This window comes from Carettochelys insculpta, chromosome 9, assembly GCF_033958435.1.
Source record: "Carettochelys insculpta isolate YL-2023 chromosome 9, ASM3395843v1, whole genome shotgun sequence".
Classification (NCBI taxonomy): domain Eukaryota; kingdom Metazoa; phylum Chordata; order Testudines; family Carettochelyidae; genus Carettochelys; species Carettochelys insculpta.
The window spans coordinates 13,074,760-13,096,183 of NC_134145.1; the positions used below are offsets into that span (position 1 = coordinate 13,074,760).

General features: G+C 44.4%; 1 protein-coding gene across 1 annotated transcript; it reads right to left on the minus strand.

Annotated features, from left to right (window-relative positions):
- Window positions 1-664: 664 nt before the first annotated feature.
- On the minus strand, window positions 665-20,762 carry DHCR24 (24-dehydrocholesterol reductase). The gene is made up of 9 exons (XM_075002791.1): window positions 20,472-20,762; window positions 16,519-16,674; window positions 14,642-14,747; window positions 11,418-11,536; window positions 11,064-11,327; window positions 8,324-8,467; window positions 3,808-4,005; window positions 2,553-2,731; window positions 665-1,230 (listed from the first exon to the last, which is right to left on the minus strand). The coding sequence occupies exons 1-9, from the start codon at window positions 20,700-20,702 to the stop codon at window positions 1,077-1,079; spliced, it is 1,551 nt and encodes a 516-aa protein (XP_074858892.1). The 5' UTR covers window positions 20,703-20,762; the 3' UTR covers window positions 665-1,076.
- Window positions 20,763-21,424: the final 662 nt, after the last annotated feature.

The following is a 21,424-nucleotide window of genomic DNA, read 5'->3' on the forward strand; positions in this document are numbered from 1 at the left end:
TTCTTAAGTGGCTGACCCACCGATTCCTACAGTAAACCCTGGAAATATGTGATTTCCAGTTGCACTTAACTCGTGTCCTCCCCCCACCTGCCCTGGCTCAACCCTCCCGGCTCCACACGGCCCTGGCTCAGACACACTCATCAGCTCCACTCACCACCTACGCATAGCTCCTGCTCACCCCCCACCCTGCCTCTGGCTCTAGCTAACCACCCTTCAAGTGTGACTCTGACTCAACCTCCCCGGTCCCCTTTCAACCCCCCTGCTAGGTCACCACCTGCATGCAGCTCCGTCTCGCCCCCCATCCCCACGCCCAGCTCATCACCCCTCATGCGCAGCTCTGGCTCAACCCTCCCCCTACCAGCCCTGGTTTAAACCCCCTGCATGCAGCCCTGGTGCAAGCCCATTCCATGCGCAGCTCTGATTGAAGACCCCTGCCCTGGTTCAGACCTCCACCACCACGGCTCCAGTTCAACCCGCCCTGGTTCACACCCCCTGCGGCCTGGCTCATCAATGAAGCAGGGCTCCGCCTCACCACCCCTGCGCATAGCTCCAGCTCAACTCCACCCCTCACCCCCCTGAAGCCCTAATTCTCCCCAGATTTAATCCTCCCTCCCCCACCCACCTCCCACAGCCCCAACCCACCGCCAGGCTAACCCTCCCCAACTGCCCCCACCTCCCAGGACTTACCTTTCTGCTGCTTCCCTGGCTGCAGAACGTGTGTTCTGCTGGGGAAAAAGCCGGACCCCTGGGTTATGTAAGGGTGCACGGAACAGAATCCTCACGTAACTCAAGGGTCTATTGTATGTTAAATGACATAGATATCACCATGTCTGCAACTAAGCTACAAAGAAGGTGATAGGCTAGTACCTTGATTTCTTAAAGAAAATTACTGTGAAGTGGGTAAACTGTTTTTAAAACATACCAAAAGCTATGGAATGTGAGTTTATAAAATAGAAATCTGTACTTTTAAACATCAACATAAGCTTATTTGGACAGTGATAAAGTTTTTATAAGGATATACTGACTACGACAGGTAAATCCACCCTTCCCTGATCGCTTGCTTAAGTTATCCAGATTTAGTACCGTGCTGCTTTGCAGATTTTATCATACACCTCTGGAAAAGCATCTTTGCAATTCATTTGCTCCCTTAGCTTGTGGTACAGTGACCCATCAAACATATCCCAGAATTCCTCACGGTTCATATAACAATCTGCATACAACATCTGGAACCTGAAAGAAAAAGACAAGATAAGGAATTAAATGTTAATACTGTTGCAAAATATCAGATAGAAAAAAATGAAGCAATTGAGGATGAGCTACAGCTTATAAGGCTACACTACAAAATATTTTGAAATATTTTTTTAAACAAATGGACAGATTCATTATATCAGATACTTATTCAGCCAGTCTGATGACTGAATATTGATGTCTGTTTCGAAACAGCAGTCATTATGTACAACGGAAAAGCTAACAGAACATTCCATTGTCACTTTTTGGTGAGGTGGGCAGATAAATACACTAATACATTTTAAGAAGTATTTTTTCATATTTAACTTAAGATGATTTCTTTCCCTGTTAGTTTCTCAAATTTTTTTAAAAATTAGTTTGGTATGACACTAAAACAGAGAGGTGAATAGCAGATAGATTACATCTGAATATGTCTGGGTAAATTCTACTGTTGGTTTGCATAGTGTGGAATAGTTTATTTTCCTGAAAGACTGGCGTCATGATTTTTCTCACAAACTACAGAGAACTGGACGTGACATTGGTTTGTGCTATAATGCAGACATGTCCCTAAACCACAGGCAGGCTGTTTAATTTACATAGGAACTGCATTTCCATTTCCAGGAGCAGACCAATATCAGGAAGATGCAAGAACAGCTTAAAGTCACTGGCCACGTCTACACTAGCCAAAAACTTCGAAATGGCCATGCAAATGGCCATTTCAAAGTTTACTAATGAAGCGCTGAAATACATATTCAGTGCCTTATTAGCATGTGGGCGGCCGCAGCACTTCGAAATTGATGCGGCTCGTCCAGATGGGGCTCCTTTTCGAAAGGACCCTGCCTACTTCGAAGTCCCCTTATTCCCATCTGCTCATAGGAATAAGGGGACTTCGAAGTAGGCAGGGTTCTTTCGAAAAGGAGCCCTGTCCAGATGAGCCGCATGGCGGCGAGCCGCGTCAATTTCGAAGTGCCGTGGCCGCCCGCATGCTAATGAAGCGCTGAATATGTATTTCAGTGCTTCATTAGTAAACTTCAAAATGGCCATTTGCATGGCCATTTCAAAGTTTTTGGCTAGTGTAGACACAGCCACTGTTAGCCACCACTCCCGGTGGGCTGCACATTCTATGCTACTTAGAAGCACAGCACAGAATCTCAACCAGAGTGGCTTTTTTGTAAGCAAGCAATGCCTAAAATTTAAAAGGCATATTGAATACATAAAATCAGAATCAGTAATTAAAAACTGTAATAACTGAAAAGTTAAGTAAATCTGATTAAGCTCCAGGGTAATACATTCTACAATGTTATCTTGAAGAATAGGACTCTTACCCATGTACACTTCTGACAAACTTTTCCATTTGTCTCATAGATGCTCTGGCTTCAAATTGTTTTGTTTTAGGCTCTCCATAAGCTCCTATATCTACATACAGCTCCAGTTCATCTCCTTTTGGATGGACCATGCCAGGGTTATTGGGTAATATGAATGGACATAACCACAGAGGGTAAACCTGCAAAGATAATTTTGTATCACCAACTGTAAAAATACAGAATCAGTTGTCTGTTGTTAAAGCATGCAAAAATGGAGAGAGAAAAGGGCACCACTCTTCTCCAATTTTCAGTACAGAACTTATACTGATGCCCTTTTAAATTCTACTGTCCCAGCTCATTTAACCTTACAGTAAAACCTAACACAATGTTGAATAAGACCAAAAAAGCAAAAAAAGAAAGCATAATAATTTGTCGTATTTTCTAGTTACCGAGATCACTGTTTAAACCTCTTGTACGGGTGACCCCTTTTAGACTTTAAAAAAAAAATTGCAAGTTTGTGAGACTCCTTCCATAAAGATACTGCAACCCCCTATCTTAAGCGCATGGCATGTGACTGAACCATATAAATTAGCTTTGTGGGGCTCTCTGTGACATGGAGTCCCATGCAACAGCCCTGCTTCCTATCCACTGATGGCAGCCCTACTTGTGACCCACACCCCCAAACCTCTCCTGCAACCGTTCTGGGGGTCATGACCCTTAGGCTGGGCAACAATGATCTAGATAAAAAACAGAATAGCTTTAAGACACTAGTGAAAAACTGTCCCAAATCATTAACTGAACACACATTTAAGATTCAAATTATGAATAAAATCAAAGGAGAGAAAGTCATTTTACTGGTACCCACTAAGACCAAAGTTCAGGTCTGTTATAACATCTGTATTTCTTGCACCAACTGAACTCACTCTCTCTGAAGACCAGATAGGGAAATTCATTCCCAGCACCCAATTGATTCTGCATAAACAGAAACTGGATTTCCAATTTTACTACATAAAAGGAGAAAGTTATAGAATTTTCTTTTAAAAAATCTGTGAAGTAAGGGTGTAAAATCAGGTATTTCTGGGTCTCAATGTTTTTCTTGCATCTCTTTGTTAGAACATTTCATGTTACATCTGCTTAATAGCATTTAATTAGCTGGGAAAATCCTCTCAAGTTTAGCATAGGACACATACTTTGTGCAAAGTGTGTACTGATGCCAATAATCACCATTCATAGGGCAATCTTCCATTTACCAAGTTTTAGAGAAATGTGTTCTTACATTCAGGTTGCAGTGAAAGGTATTGATAGATTTTTCAAGGCTTTTCATTGGAACCAACATGTCTTGTACAACATGATGTTGCTCATAGAGCTTTCGAATAGCTTCTCCTTGTGTCAGTTTTAATAGTGAGATTTTTGGAGGAACCATCCAGCCAAAGAGGTAACGAAAAATGGGGTTATTGCCAAAGGGAATGATATCCTTTAAGAGAAAATGAAAACAAAGGTAGTAAAAGCAAGTGAGCTGAAAAATCAGTATTTGCATTTTGAGAGCAACAGGAAATCGTATTTTCTTTTAGTAGTTCTAATTGGCGACATTCATGTCAAGCTACATTAATACAGGTACAAACAACTTTCAATACTCAGTTCCCTTACTCTTTTCCTACTGATATATACATTGATTCCCAAGAAAAACTCTTAAATCCATTCAAACATTGTTAACATATGGTCAAACCAACTAATTACAGAGTACAACATTTTAGGCTTCAGTTACACAGGCAAGTTTTACCAAAAAAATCCTTGTTTTGCCAACAAAACTAGTGGAACGGCCACACACAACATGCATTTAGTGACAGTATGTAGACAAAAAATAAAAAAAAAAGCTGTGTGGACACTCTGCAGGGTCTTCTCTTTACAGACAGGGCATCCAGGACAATCAGCAGGTTCTGTCCGCTGTGCTTCTGGGTACCTGTTTTGTTGAGAGATCAGCCGGGTAGTCTGGCTGCTCTGTTGACAGAGCAGAGCATTCTTCTCACTGGCTGAATCTGAGCTGTAGTGTTGGCAGCTTTATGCAAAGGAGGGCTCTTGAAAATGCAAATAGTCACTTATTTGCACATTCACATGGTAATTTGCATATATGCGCAAGATCGCCCTGATGGCAGAAAAAAGCGGTGTGAACGTGGTTCTACCGGCAAAGACCCCCTTTGTTGGCAGTCCTTTATACCTGATTTTTTTTCCGGCATAAGGAGCTGCCGACAGAGGGGGTTTTTGCCAACAACACCACCTCTACACTGCTTGTTTTCTGCTGGCAGGAGAACCTCACACAAATATGCAAATTACCCATGTGAATATGCAAATGAGTGTCTATTTGCATTTTCAAGAGCCCTCCTTTGCATCAAACTTCTGACACTATGGACTCAGTATAGAAGCAGCCACTGACTTTTGTTTGTGGCCGCATTGTGCCAAAAGAAGCGTTGTCAGGAAATCTCTTCTGACAGTGACTTCTGTCAACGGATTGCTGTAGTGTAACTGTGCCCTTAGAGAAACACAAGAATATGTGCACTACGGGCCGTTTGGAGCCTGCCAGCAAGGTCCAGATGGGGAAGTTATTATGCGAGACACTAGTATACACTAGAATTTATAGCCACACTGGTGCACACAAAATATCCTCTTTCACCAAACCTTAGGTTTTAAAATAGCTAAATAAGAATTTGATCAAAAGAAATCTAAAACGTACCTTTTTCAAGATCCAATATATAAAAAATCTTACAGTACTTCCTGCCAAGTTAACTCCCATTTAAAGGCGCAGAGCAAGCTTATTACCTCACAGGAGAGAGCCCTAAATTCAGCACTGGGGACGTATATAAAGTTCTATATTAATCCTTATTATGACAAACACTTAAATGATGAAATTCAAAATTCATAGCAATCCTGGGCACATTTAGGCAGAGTAAATTCTCAGCCTTAAGTCTGCATTCATATTCTTACACTGAATTTCCTGTTTCATCTTTTTAAAGACAGAGAATATCCTATTGCATTTATATAAATCTTGAATGTCGACAAAACCCATATCTTGAATACTGTGTGCCCATGTGGTCCCCTTATCTGAAAAAAGATATCTTGGCGTTGCAAAAAGTTCAGAAGAGGGTAACAAAAGATCAGAGGTATGGAACAGCTGTCATATGAAGACAGATTAATAAGACTGGGACTTTTCAGCTTGCAAAAGAGACAAAGGTGGGACATGATAGAGGTTTATAAAATCATAAATGCTGTGGAAAAAGTGAATAAAGAAGAGTCATTTACTCCTTCCCGTAACATGAGAACTAGGGGTTCACTAAATGAAATGAACTGGTAGCAGGTTTAAAACAAGCAAAAACAACTACTTCTTCACACAGCCAACCTGTGGAACTCCTTGCCAGAGGATAAATCCACGACTATAACGGGGTTTAAAAAAGAGCTAGATAAATTCTTGGAGGATAGGCCCATCAGAAGCTGAGAATGGGTGACAGGGAATGGATCACTTGATGATTACCTGTCCTGTTCATTCCCTCTGGGGCGCTGGCCACCGACGGAAGACAGGACACTGGGCTAGATGGACCTTTGGTCTGACTCAGGCTGAGTCTACATTACGAGCTAAAATCAACTTTATTAAAACCAATTTTTTAACACTGGGTTTTATAAATTCGATTTTGAGCATCCTCACCTTCCCACATGCGCCCCACAAAATCAACTTATTGCTGACACATACAAGTTGCCAAAAATCGATTGTTGTAGCAGTTTTCTGTGGGAACCTATCCCACAGTTCCCTGAGCCCCATAGCATTCTGGTATTTTCACTGGTGCAGACTGGGAAAAAAAATGCCCCGCAAGTGGCTGTGGGTATCTAATGACATCTTCCCACATTTCATTCCTGCATTTTATTCCCCTCATTCCCCTGCCGTGTTAACTAAATGTCCCCTGTTCCAGGCAGAATCTCGCTTGCCTACCTAAGAGGTGTGCCTTTTTATAATTGAGAGGAGAGGTGGGTAGTAAAATTCTTAAAAAAGGTTAGAAAAAAGATTTCGAGTTTCCCAGCAGACAGGTTTTCGTAACAGGATGCAGAAGCATTGGATCTTTGGATCTGGATTTAGACCTCCTGGCAAAGAAGATCCTCAGATCAAGAATTCTGTCTCAAAGGCCAGCCACTCTAGTGGCAAATTTCTGAGAAATTGTGCACAAACAGCAGAGCTACAAGCTGCTCTGCAAACACCCTTGCCCCCATTCCTTCTAGCCAGCATTCTACATGGCACACCAGGAGGGAGCCTGAGACTCCCTGGTACTGCAAGGAATCATCTGGAGGGGTCCCAGGAGCCAGGCGAGGGCAACAATGGCGGGTCCCTCCTGGACTGGTCCAGAAGTGCAGACCCTCCTGGATGCGTGGGGCAAGGAGCATGTACTTCAAGACCCCAAGGTGAATCGCCATAATGCCTAAGCCTATGCCGGATGGCCACCACCCTCACGGAATGAAGCCACCCCTGCTGCAGCCCCCGAATATCTTAGCCACCGAGGGAAACCTCCCCCGGGCAGCTGCAAGACCCCCCCTGACTATCACAGTGGCTGAGGGAGACTTCCCCTGTGTTGCTGCAAAGCCCCTGAATAGCTGCCAGCCCAAGTATCTTTAGCTGCCGAGGGAGACTTTCCCTGGGCGGCTCCAGGACACTCACTGCGTGCAAGTTCCCTGGCAGCATGTTCAGCATGTCCTTTTATTGGTCCCTAGTTAAGCCATGAGATGTGCTGGGCACAGGAAAGTTCCAGACTGTGTGGCACCTCTAGGGGAGGGAAAGGATATGGGGGTCAGGACAAAATGTAAAGGGCTGAAAAGAAGCTTCTTGTCCTATCAGACAAGCACAAGTCCCACCCACAGCCTAGCTGCCGCATGGTGCGGGGAGGGTGGGGGCCAGCTGCTGGCGCCAGGCAGCTCAGAAAAAGAAGACAGCTAGCAGAGGTAGACACAGAACCACAGACCCCACAGCCAGGCTAGCAAAGAAAGAAGATTTTTCAGCCTCTCATACAAGCATGACCATATAGACACAGGCTTCCAGGTTCCAAATTGAAATAGTCTTCCTGCTGCCTAATTCCCACACACCTGAAAGCAGTGGGAGTGGTAGAAGGCAGAGTGGAGAACTGTGGGGAATTGTGGGACACATACAGGACCTCTCTGGAGGCCAATGGATTCGATTTAAAGACATGGAGCTTCCTCACTGCCCTTCATTTGGAATTTTAGGGTCAGTCTGAATGCTACATCCATCAGATTACGACGATTTTATGACATCGATATTATGCTCCATAATTTGAGCTAATGGAATTTACAGTGAAGACAGGCACTTGCTAAAATCGGGCTAAATGCCTTAAAATCGATATTATCTCGTAGTGTAGACATAACAGTGATACCGAGACTATGTCTCAATTCAGGAAAAGTACGCAGAACATGCTTGATAAAAGCTAAAATAAGTTTAAGTGATTCCCTGAATGTGGTCCTAAAAGAGAAATTAAAAAAGGAAGGTACTGGGGCTATTAGCTTTTACATTCATACATTTGTATAAAAAAAAATGTCAGGATGGAATGCAAAAAGAGACATCGTAACTAGAGAAACCCCTAAATCTGCCACCACTTCATCTGGATTCCTTCTGCCTTAAGAAAAGGAATTACTCACTTATGACATACATAGGTGATTCCTAAGGGAAAAGAATATTCAATCTGCAAGGATTATGTTCAAAGTACTCCAAAAGAAAAATTAAAATCTTCCTTATGTCTAAGGCTTACTTGGAGTTCCCAGAAAATACTCCGGGTATGTCGGTGGTAGTAATGTCTTGAGGGAATGTATTCTATTCCAGTTCGATTCTCTCTAAGGTACTTCTCCACATGCTTAAAAAACCATGGTTTGCAGTAGTTACCAATTCTGTTTATCTGAAAATGAAGATATATCACATATAAACAAACACCAATATAAAGAATTATCTCATGAAAATTAAGAAATACAAATATTTATGGTGCTCTAAGATTTTTTGCTTTGAAGTTATGCTAAGAAAAGAACAGTTTCAATGCTAAATAAGCGTTCGGACTTTTTAAAAGGGATTTTCATGCTGTAGTGTGACCCTGTGGTTGAAGCTGGATGGGACACTCAGGAGATCTAGCATCTATTCCTGGCTTCTTGATAAGCTGCTGGCTAACTGTGGCCAAGTACTTTTGCCTTGTTTTCCCCATCTGCAAAAAGGTGATTATTATGCTGATCTCCTCAGTAAAGTGCTTAGGACGCTCCAGAATAAAAGCTCAGCTTAGTTGCTAACTATTATTTAATTCTGGGAGACTTCTGCACCAAAACTTTAAAAATGTTGCATATATTTTCAAAGGAATACAATCATGTAATTTTCAATTATTTTGATAATTTGTTTCAAAATACTTCTCAGCCAACATATTTGTAACAATACAAACAGCTTAAAGAATCTCCTGCACCCACAAAGATCTTCACTGCAGGACCAAGTTACATGTTACCAATGGGGAGAAAGCTGAGAGAATGCATTTGCTCAGGAGTTCTCAGACTTCACTGCACTGGGGCCCCCTTCTGACAACTATTACTATGTGATCCCCAGAAGGAGGGACCAAAGCCTAACCCCGTCTAATTCCTGCCTCCCCAAGTCAGGGGGGACAAAGCCTGAGCCCCACTGCCCTGAGGTGGGGAGGAGGAGAAGCTAAAGCTTCAGCCTCAGGCAGGAGGCCTGTAACATAAGTCCTCGAGCTTTGGCCTCAATGCCAGGAAGCGGGGCTTTGGAACCCAGAAAGTCTACACCAGCCCTTGTGCTGCAACCCAAATAAAGTGAGCCCTGCTCCACAGTTTGAGAACCACTGCATTGGCTTAATGGAGTCTGTCCTCAGTCCCCGGGGAGAGGAGAGGGAGCCCCCTGCTTCTCTGAAGGCAAGCAAACCCCAATACCCACTCAGCAGCTTCTAATCTCCCATCGTTCCTCTGCTCCCCCTCTCTCAGGATCCCTGCTTCAGGGACTGTTCCCCTCATCTGCTTCTCCCACTTTCACTGCCCTCTCCCTCAGGACACAGCTCTATGCTTTCACCTCTCCTTCCTCTAGAGACTGACTACTCTCTCCCCTGCTGACACGAACTGGCACCCTGTGGTCTCTCCCCGCCACCTCAACACTGGGGCCACTCTGATTCCCCACCACCACCAGTGGGGGACCCTTGCTCCCCCCAGCCCTGATCCCTTCCTTGCCTGTACCACTGCCAGAGGCCCTAGGACAGTGCAGGAAATTGACCATGGGAGCTGCAGCCGGAGAACCCAAGCTCCTGGAGGAGAAAACCTGTCCTCGCAGCACTGTGGGTAAGAGTTCTGCCTGGGGCAGAAGTGAGCACACTGAGCAGAATTCTTCTAAGAAAGGCAGTGGGTGGGGAGTGGCAGATGCCTGCTCACTCTCCCTAAATAGCCCTGGCCAAGGTTCCCCACATTTCACCCATAACTGCTTGTGTGACCACCAGGCCTCTGCAGAACATGTGCAGCAGTGGGAGCACAGGAGATGCACCAAGGCTGCCTCCCCACTGAGAGCTACAGTCAACTGTCTGCACAGAGATTACGTGGGGATGGAACCATCCTCCCATAAGACATGGGCATAGCAGCAAGTTGTGCCTGCCCCTGCCCCAGCACAAGAGCCAGGCCTGCCCTGCCTACACCTGTCCCAAAAACACTCAAAGACCCTCTACTTTTGCTCCAGGCACATTATGATAGTGACCAGGAGTCTAGCTGAGGCCTGCTTGGGACTGCTGCTGGGGAGAGGTGTGCCACCCTCTCTCAGCTTCTCTTCTCTTCCTCGTCAGAATCTACTATTCGGTGGGGGGGGGGGAGGGGCATCTTGGGCACATGGATTCTGCAGTGGTGCAGAATTCCCCCCTGGAGTAATTATTATAGTGTGCCAATCTGTGTGTCTCATAAACCTACCTCATTGCAGGTAAGTTAAAATAAGGTTTGTCCTGCTCAAAGGAAGTTGAACATGGGAACTTGTGTCAGTATTCTATGAATATTACTCTGTTCTCAAGCCGGTAATGAGCCAAAACCCATCACAGTTTTGAAGTTTAGAGCAATAAGCATTTCAGAAGAACTGCCATTAAAGAGACGCATGGCATGTTTTTGTTAACATTAACCCTGATGTTCTAGTCAGATGTTAGTTTGGATAATTGCGTTGTGACTACATTTGCCTCCAGGTATGTTTCCTATATACAGTCCAGATTGTTTTTTTTCTTTCTGACATTGCAAAGCAGCAGCTGTGACGTAAGCTAAGATCAGAAAAGACTCATCAATTTAAAAAACATATGAGCTTACAGCCTGAGTTGATATTTACCAGCAAAATTCTAATGCCAACGATATAGTCAGCTATTCAAGCAAATTCAATATCCCTTAAAATATGCCTCTTGTACTGATCCTACTACTGTCATACACTGGAATATTTCCCATGCAAGAGAACTAAAAATCTAGTAAGAGAATAGGATTCCTTATAATTACCTGGCTATCTTCAGCTTCATCGGTAAAGACTCCTGTCATAATGACTGCTTCTTCCAAGGAGTACACCAATCCTTCCACAAAGTTGTTCTCTTTCTTTTTAGATTCCTCAGCAAACTTTTCACAGATTTTTTCCAAACCTCTGACAGGCTTGTAATGTAATTTTACATATTTCTTAGCAGGAATTATTTTTATTTCTGCTGCAACCAGGAACCCCAGAGTACCACAAGACCAGGGCACTGCATAAAATAGATCTGAATTTTCAGTCTGCAAAAAGTAGGTCATACTAAATTACATGTCCATACATTCAACAGTTGATAACATTATAAATCATAGCAAAATAACACTTTATCTTACTGGTGTACATCTCACGAGGCTTCCATCAGCAAGAACAAGTTCATAAGCCAAACAGATATGTTGAAATAGTCCATAGATATGGGATGAGGATTCAATGCCAGTTCCCATGATCAGACCACCTTAACAAGAGAATGTATTCAACTGAAACATATTTCCCTTTAAAATGAAAATGATTTAAGAACAAAGAGAAAAACACTAAAGAAAGCCTTCTGGAAAATGAAGTCTTTTCATGTTATTCCTGATAGCAGTTTTAAAGAGCAAATGTCTGTCTAAAATATAACATATGGGCTGTGTCTACATTTGCATTCCTCTTCGAAAGAGGCGTGCAAATGAGGGAAATTGCAAATGTAAACGAGGTGCAGAGTTACATATCTGGCACCTCATTTGCATAATCTTTCAAAAGAGTTTCTTTTGAAACAAAAGCAGTGTAGACACGGCTCTTTCTAAAGTAAACTCAATCTTCAAAAGAACACTTATTCCCTTTTCTAGCTCTTTGGAAAGAAGAATATGCAAATGAGATACCAGATACATAAATATGCACCTCATTTGCATTTTCAATTTCCCTTATTTGCATGTCTGGCTGGACAGTTGTACGCCAGAGACTGTAGTTACAGAGAGAGCCCTGAATGCCATTGAGCCTCTGCCCACCATGACTGAACTCAATGCTGAGCCCACCTTGGAGGAACTCAGCGACGCGCTGAAAGCACTCTCTTCTGGAAAAGCCCCAAGGAGACAGTATTCCCTCAGAAATCCTCACATGCGCCAGTGGTACTCTAGTTTCAGAGCTGCATGGAATACTTTGCCAATGCTGGAGAGAAGGCAGCGTACCGCAAGATATGAGGGATGCTAACATTGTTACTGTCTACAAGAACAAGGGTGACAAAAGCGATTGTAACAACTATCGCGGCATCTCCCTTCTCAGTACTGTGGGGAAGCTATTTGCACGTGTTGCTCTGAAGAGGCTCAATGTTCTTGCAGAGAGAGTCTACCCTGAGTCTCAGTGTGGGTTCAGAGCTGAACAGTCCACCATAGACATGGTTTTCTCTGTTAGGCAACTACAAGAAAAGTGCAGGGAGCAGAACAAACCTCTGTATATTGCCTTCATCGACCTGACCAAGGCATTTGACCTCAACAGCAGAAAAGGTCTGTTTGCGATTCTGTCCCCCAACTCTGCTCAGCATTATTAGGGCCTTCCATGAAGGCATGAAGGGGACCGTCGTATACGAAGGATCCACATTTGAACCCTTTGAGATTCTCAGCGGAGTGAAGCAGGGGTGTGTGCTGGCTCCAACACTGTTCGGCATCTTCTTTGCAGTTTTGCTCATATATGCCTTCGGAACTGCTACAGAGGAAAGCTCTCTCCGCACAAGAACAGACAGCAACCTCTTCAAACTGTCGAGGCTTAGAGCGAGGACCAGGGTGCTTACGAAGCATCTAAGGGAGTTCCTTTTTGCTGATGATGCAGCTATTGCTGCTCACACTCAGCAGGAACTGCAGTCACTCATAACTCGCTTTGCGGATGCATGTATGGAATTTGGCCTCACAATCAGCTTAAAGAAGACCCAGGTGATGGGCCAAAACGTGGGTAACGAGCCATCTATCAACGTGTTAGACTACGAACTGGAAGTCGTCCATGAGTTCGTGTACCTAGGCTCAACGATCTCGGACAACTTGTCACCTGATAGCGAGATCAACAAGCGCATTGGAAAAGCCGCCACAACGTTCTCCAGGCTGATGAAGAGAGTATGGGCTAACAATAAGCTCACTGTGCACACAAAGGTGCAGGTCTACACAGCCTGTGTTTTGAGCACACTGCCGTACCGGCAGTGAAACATGGACTTTGCACTCAAAACAAGAGCAGTGGCTCAACACATTCCACATGCGCTGCCTTAGGTGCATACTCGGTATCTCATAGCAGGACAAGGTCCCTAATAGCACAGTGCTTGAGAGGGCAGGCACAGCCTCCACGTTCACCCTTCTCAAACAGAGGCGTATGCGCTGGCTGGGCCATGTCTCACGCATGACCGATGGCCGAACACCGAAGGACCTCCTCTTCGGCGAACTGGCATCTGGAAAGAGGCCAAAAGGGCGACCTAAATTGTGCTACAAGGACATGTGCAAGTGTGACCTCAGCGCTCTCTCTATCAGTGTGAACACCTGTCATTCGCTCGCCTCAGACAGGCATGCCTGGAAACAGGGAGTGAAGGAGCTCTTGTGTATGAAACTACCTTGGTGAAGGAAGTGGAAGACAGGAGAGCCCTCAGGAAGATCCGTGCCTGCGATACCAGAGCGATATCTGCCTACTGCTGCTCACAGTGCGGAAAGGACTGCCACTCCCGGATTAGATTGCACAGCCACAGAAGACGCTGCTCGAATCAGTCCAACTGGGGCGCAAACCCATGATCCCTCAGGATCGAAGGATGCCTACTACTACTGTATTTGCATGTCTCTTTCGAAACAGGAATGCAAGTGTAGACACACCCATAGAGTGTTATATTAGACATGAGAGAGACAAGGTGGGTGAGTAAGGCAGTATCTTTTACGGGACCAATTTCCATTGGTGAGAGAGACAAGCTTTCGAGAAAAGTTTTGTGTAAGCTCAAAAGCTTGTCTCTCTCCCTATTAGAGGCTGAACCGATGAAAATTATTAACTCAGCCACCTTGTGTTTCTATATAACATGTGATAGCAGAATACAAAATTCAGCAAGAATTTAAAAACATAGATATCTGAGAAAAGTGAGACCGAACATCATAGCGTACTATATGTGGAAGCCCTCTTGTACAGAAGCCATTTCACTTCCCCGACTTCTGCACGCACACAAGAGCCTGTCCTTTCCTCGACCTGTTTGGGAGTGGCTGGGAGGATGAGCTCTATGGAATGTGTTAATAAACTGTTTGGAGTTGGAGATCCAGCTCCCTTGTACCTGTTTTTCCTTGCTGATAACGGTTTCTCTTTGGAAAGTGATTTACGATTCTCTAACTAATTGCCTCTGACACTGGGCTTGTTTGTATACGGGTATAAAATACTAGGGTTAGCTGCATCAAGCAGCCTTGCTGGACCTGGTTTTACTAGTGTCCAATTTGGCTCATCTGTTGCCTTACTGAATTCAATAAAGCTGAATGTTAGCCGCCTAAACTCAGAGAAGTCTTGTGCTTCAACATATATAAAAAGCTATTTAAAATACACCAAGACGCGCTCTCTTTTAATTACAAAGAATCCTCACCTACTGTAAGGTCATCAAGTTCTGGTACCACTGGAAGAGTCCAACCCATAGGATTCAGGTGTGCTGTCAACTGCCCCATTGTGACCAATGGCTCTACACGGACAACCTAAAAATGCAAGCATTAAAATATTAATGTTGACACTACACAAATGCAGATCAAACTTCTTATTGTTAATCCTGCTCTTTAATTTAGACACTTAGGAGCATAACTAAAATAGTTGCAAGACTGCTTAGGGTCTCCTGACCCCACAAATACCACATCCTGAAAAGAGGTGTATGTTTCAATCTCCAAAACGTAAGTCAAACTCATCTGATGAATAGTAACAGAGCGATAGCTGTGTTAGTCTGTATTCTATCAAAACAAAAAAGCAGCCATGTAGCACTTTAACAAAATATGGTATTACGTGATAATAAATTGTAATAATATTAATATAATAATTTATTAATAATTATAAATTATTAAATTATCATCACTTAGTAAATTATGTTGTTAAGCCGTTTCTATACGGGCCACTTCCTTTGGAAGTGGCATGCTAATACGCGGAGCGAAAGATGCTAATGAGGCATGGATGCAAATTCCCCACACCTCATTAGCATAATGTCATGTGATTTGGAGTCCGGAAGACTGTTCTTCCAGACTCCAAAATGCCATGTAGAAGTGCGGCCCCGGGGCAGGGGGCTTCTGGAAGAAAGTCCTTCTTCCAGAGGCCACTTCTTCCTGAAAATTTTTAGGAAGAACAGTCTTCCGGAGTCCAAATCACATGAAGTTATGCTAATAAGGTGCAGGGAATTTGCATCCGCGCCTCATTAGCATCTTTCGCTCCATGTATTAGCATGCTACTTCCAAAGGAAGTGGCCTGTGTAGAATGGCCTTAGTCTTTGAAGTGCTACATGACTGCTTTTTTGTTTTCATTTGATGAAGTGGGTCTTACCCACGAAACCTCATTACCTAATAAATAAAATTGTTAGTCTTTAAGGTGCTATGGGACTGCTTGGATTTTTTTTTTGTGAAGCTATACACTAACATGGCTGCCCTTCTGAGACTATTTATCATTCAGACCTCAGCTTGTTAAACAGATTTTACATATTTAAAAACAAAGGGCCATACACTCCTTTCAAAATCTGTTCACAGCTGATTTACTATTTGTAAAACAAATTTAAGGCCTACATTTCATGGAAAAGTGCATACACACTTTGTAGGATCATCTTTTTTGCACAAATCCTGCAATAAGAATGAAGCTGGGACTATGAAAAAGTATGCCTATGGTGGTACAGTGTCAATTTGCACAAATCAAGCATGTGCATTATTTAAACGGAAACACTTTGGTGTACAAAGTTGACATTATTTGCCTTGATTAGTAAACAGATTCACATTTGTAATCTATTAGAGTTAGAAAGTTATTTCTTAAATGACCAAAAAAAGAAAAAAGGAAAAAACCTTAAATTTTGTACGGAGTGGAGGCTCTACAAAACAAGATTCAATATGATAAAGAGGCTCCACCAGACCTGTTCATCTGATAGCCTTGTTCAAGAGCATTCAGTTACATTAGGAATGTGTATCTTGTGTCTACTCATTTCGCTCCTAGGAGGAAAACGCTCCCTTCTACAATCCAAATATTTCCTGATCACTCAGAAGATGGATCTAGTTCTAGATTGCCTATTTCCCATGCAGTGGCACAAAGCAGATATGTACAACAGGACAAAAAAAAAAAAAATCACATTAAAAAAGGGTGACACGAAAACATTCACACTTGGATTTGTATAATTTTTTAAGAAGTGGGTTTCAGTTATCTTTAGGGAACATATTGGCTTTTTAAGCAATAACCATAATAAAATGTTGTAAGCTTTAGTACTTAATGTCAAAATTTTGGTATTACCTGTCTTTCAGTGTCCACCTCTACAATATCCATTAAATTGATCATTATATTCTTATGAGTCTTCTTGTACTTTCCAACACGTAGTGATAATGTTAGCCAGCCAGGTCGGCCAGTACACATGTATGTTTTCCTACTTTCATTCTTCCATTCCTGCACCTGTAAAAGGTTATTGTCACAGTTCAGGGCAATGAATTTGCATTCCTCTTTGTGGCTCAGCAAGCGCACCCACTCTTAAGCTTCAGCTCCCCAGCTGTTGACTCCACCAGGCAGAGACATGCAACTCTCCCTTTCGTAAGCAGGGTGTGTCGAGGCTGTCCATCTCCCAGCTTACACAGTGAACTTCCCAGCAAAGTCATACTGCCTATGTAGGTTTGCTATACCATCTCTGAGAAGAAAAGTAAGCAGTGTAATGGCCACAGTTAAATTGCAACATAGCTCTAAGAAAGCACATTTATTCTTAAGTATAAACACTAACAATAAGAGAATGTGCAAACCTCATAATAAGCTCAGCAAAAATCACCCTCTGACTTCAAACAGGGCCCCAGCTAGCAAGCAGTCCTTCAAATCCCACTAACAAGATTTTCTGTGTTTCCAAGTTTATAACATTTGTAGCCAATCATACTCTTGTGGGAATTTTGCACCAAAAAAAAAAAAAGTTTTTAATTGCACCAAAATTAAAATTCTGCAAATTCTAGTTGTCAAAACACCACAGTATGATCACACCAGTGTTGAGTGTATTGGAAATTTATTTCAAAATACCTGTCATCAAGTATGCCCGTAAAAATACAGAACTTTAAGTAATTCATTTAAACTACAATACAGAAACGTATGTCCCGCAACCCTCAGAAGCAATGACAAGGCATTGGGAAGCCAGAGAAATGGAGGATCTGAGAGAAAGGGAAAGCATCTGCCAGTGAACTTGGAGGGCTATTGTTGGGTGTGCATAGGAGAAGTGTAGAAACATTTTTTTGGGGAGGGGAGGATTGTTTGGGAGTTGGGGAGCCTCCCCCCATGCAGCCCTTGGCTCACTTTTAGTTTCTCCCATTTAGTCAGGCATATCTGCTCCCATCCTTGTGTATCCCTGCACCCCTGTCCTTGTATAGCCCTGGCTCAATGCTGTCATCCCATTGGTTTATGAGCCTCCATACCAGTCTTTCCTCCATTAGTTCTTCTAAATCTCAGTCTGTGATTCCTCACCACCCCACCACAGCTCCATGTGAACCACTCTTCCGCCCTTCCCTCCCTGTCATCATGTGCCTCTTAACCTGGTTCTGAAGACAGGATGTTGTGAGATGAACGCAGCCTCGTGCTGGCTGTTACTGACAGTCAGCTGCTGCTGTCTGTTCTGGCACCAAAGTGGCCTCTGATGGGCAAAAGGCAGAACTGCAGCACTTCTCAGGCAGAATGTATTTTTGATCAGAAAAAAAAAATTATTGCCCAAAATGAATTCTGTGAATGTGCAGACTTCTCCAAGGTGTATCTACCATTCAGACTACAATTTACTCATGGATATTTTTTAGAAAAAGTCCAGGAAAGGTCACAGGCAATGAACAAAAATTCAGTCTATGTCCTGTCCATGACTTACACTAACAATGCCCAGCATCAGAGGGGTAATCAAGTTAGTCTGTATCTTCAAAAACAACAATAAGTCCTGTGGCACCTTATAGACTAACAGATATTTTGGAGCATAAGCTTTGGTGGGCAAAGACCTGCTTCGTCAGTTGCATGAGTGGTGGAGGGGGGCGTTCCAGAGGAGGGTTTAAAGAGGGAGTCTCAATCAAGGGGAGGGCCAGAGTTGACAAGATGTCCTCTCTTGATGATCACAACTCCACATTAACTGCTGATAATTGGCCACATCTTCTGTGACTGAACAGACCTTGCCCATTCCAGCCCTCCCTTTGACTGAGACTCCCTCTTTAAACCCTCCTTTGGAACCCCCCACTCATGCATCTGACAAAGAGGATCTTTGCCCACGAATGCTTAGGCTCGAAAATATGTTAGTCTACAAGGTGCCACAGCACTAAAAGTGTCTGTGATTAAAACTAAGGGCCAGTGTGGGAGGAGATCTGCTGAGGGGAAGCGTCCAGGTCCAGAGAAACAGCTGCCAGTGCTGGTTAACCGTGGCTGCTCTGGCTGGACAGAGACTGCAGCCTGGAGTCACAGGAGCAGCAGCTGCTCCAGCTGTCCTGGGAGGTGGGGAGGGGCACTCCAGCAGTAGCTGCTCTGGCTGTCCTAGGGTCCAACTGCGTGGGGTCAGCCATGCTTCCACCTGCAGAAATGGAGTATGCTGAAGTTCATGGAATCTATGATTTCTGGAACCTCTGTGACCAACTTGGAGCCGTATTTATGATAAATTAACTAAGGTTTTATTAAGTAGGGAAAAAAATAAGAAATTATTTGCAGATTAAAGCAGACAATATATATATGCAAATAAATCATAATCTAGTTCAAAAAGGTAACAGCATTCTAGTACTCTGTCTGTACTAATTTCTTTTCAGGGCTAACTGAGCTTGACTTAGGAAATCTGTGCTTTTGCTTCCAGCACCATGACAGTTCAAAGAGCATAAAGATGAAGAATTGTCATGTTGTTTCATCCATCCATAATTTAAGATAATGGAGCAAGCTTCCTTGCATGTAGAAACTTTATAAGAGTGAGAAGACCATTAACTCAAACCTGCACTGTGATGCTTTACAATGGCTTACTTAGGGTTAATAATCCTTCTTGATGGACAGGGGAACCACCTCTTCTCCTGAGTTCAGAGCAGACATTGTTACAGTTATAAAGCCAAACTTACATATTACCTTATAACATGGGACACAGACAAGTAAGATTAATGAATGCAGCATATTACAAGCATTTTACAGATTCTAAACACCGCCTCGCAACTCTAAAACTTACCTTGAATGATACTAACACACAAGTGAGCTGGCTAGCTCTCCCACTACGAATTTGCTAGTGCTCATCAGATAACTACAACCTAGGAAAGAGCTGGTGCATGGTACACCAGAATCACAATTAGATTTGTAAAAAGGGTGCCCATCCAGACCCTCAGGTTTCCTTTCTTAAAAATACGCCCAAAGTGTTACCATATAATTTAAGATAACCCAGCATCAGAGAGCCAGGCTATTTATGAAATGCCAGACTTTCCTTTCTGATGTCCCGGACGTGACCTATGCCAATGGGAACTTTCCCTCCTCGTAAGGCTACCCCACCTGGACGAGACCAGGAGTACAGACCAGAAAAAAACCATCCACTAGTCCTCCAAACTGAACAGTCAGTCAACAATGTACTCATGTAAACAAGCTTAAGAATAAATAATTTAAGAATAAAAAAATCCCTACCTTTGCAATAGCACTGCTAAGTTTTCAACTGCCTGGGGAAATTGACAAGTTTTGAAAGATGCTCTGAACTTCATAAAATTCAGGCTGTTTTGGATCAGCTATACAAATAAATGCCAACACTGAGGAGCTCTCACAGGGAACATTCTACCAGCAGCTCCACTCTTTATACCCATGAATCTCCAGCTTGAGCACCCATGCTGATCTCAGTTATGGCAGCATGTCATGGAGAGAAAAGGAGTCTCTGAGGTGAGTAGGTCATACACCACTGGGGGCTTTAAAGGCCAAAACCAACAGCCCAAGATTCTCCTGGAAAACCATAAGTAGTCAGCATAGATTGCAGAGCAGTACTCACAGCAAGACTCTCTATTTACAAGCAAGCACCAGCTTCTAAGAAGTGCCAGGCCAGCATGTGCCTGGCAGGTCCTGTCGGTTGGATGAAAAAGATCCTTTTTAAACCACAGCAACAAGCTCATGTTAATTAACATGGCTTTAAAAAGGATGTTGTGACTATTTAAGATCAGGATTATTGACAAAGTCAGCCAGGATCCCCCTCCACTTGCACCTTCCCCACCCATGTACCCCCCCCCGCCTCTTGGTCCCTTCACTTTCACCTGTGCCTGGATGTGGCGCACACGCTTGCTGTGCTGCAGAGGGGCGCTGTGCAGCTTCCACACGGCCCAGGCACGCAGTTGGTAGTAGATGTCGAAGAGGACGGAGAGGGGCAGCAGGAAGAGACAGACGAAGATCCAGCGGTGATGGATCAACAGGTACTCCAGCCCCTTGTGCTGCACCCACAGCGCCAGCAACAAGAGCCCAGCACCCAGCGTCAGCACCGGATCCATAATACTGAGCCCCTCAGAGGCCTGCACGCCCCCGTCACTCCCTGCACTGCTAACTGCCCCTGCCCCTTCTGCACTCTCAACTGCCCCCGCCGGCCACACCAGCTGCCCCTGCCCCTTCTGCAAACCTAACTGCCCCCTGCCGGCCAACCTCTCAACTTCCTCCTACCCCTTCCACACCCTCAACTACCCCCTGCCCCCCACTCTCGCTGCCCTTTGCCCTCGCACCCCCTAACTGCCCCCTGCCCCTTCTGCACCCCCCCAACTGACCCTGTCCTCCCGAACCCCTTAACTGCCCCGCACCCCGCAGATCCCTCTCCTCGAGCCCCAACCCGCTCACTGCTCTCCGCGCCTGCCCCAGCCCAGCCGCTTAACGCCTCTGCCCGCCGCCGCCTTCAGGCTTCCAAGGACCACCGTCCGCCCCGCCCCCGCTCCAGCCCCTTTCTCCTGACTGGCCGGGCCGCAGCACAGTGCGCTGAGGCGACGGGAAGGCGTCGGCCAATGGACAGGCGCGGAAGCAATCGGACCAGTCGCTGTGCGGCGGGATTGGCTAGAGTCACCGCCCTCGCCAGACTATGTTACTGGGAGAGGGATGGGGAGGGTTCCAGGGGGGAGTTGCGATGGGGACGGCCTGGGGCGGTGGGGGATGGGAAGGGCTGAGGTGGGGGAGGTCCAGGGGGCATAGGGGTAGAGACTGGGCTGGCACAGCTCCAGGTGGTCTGATG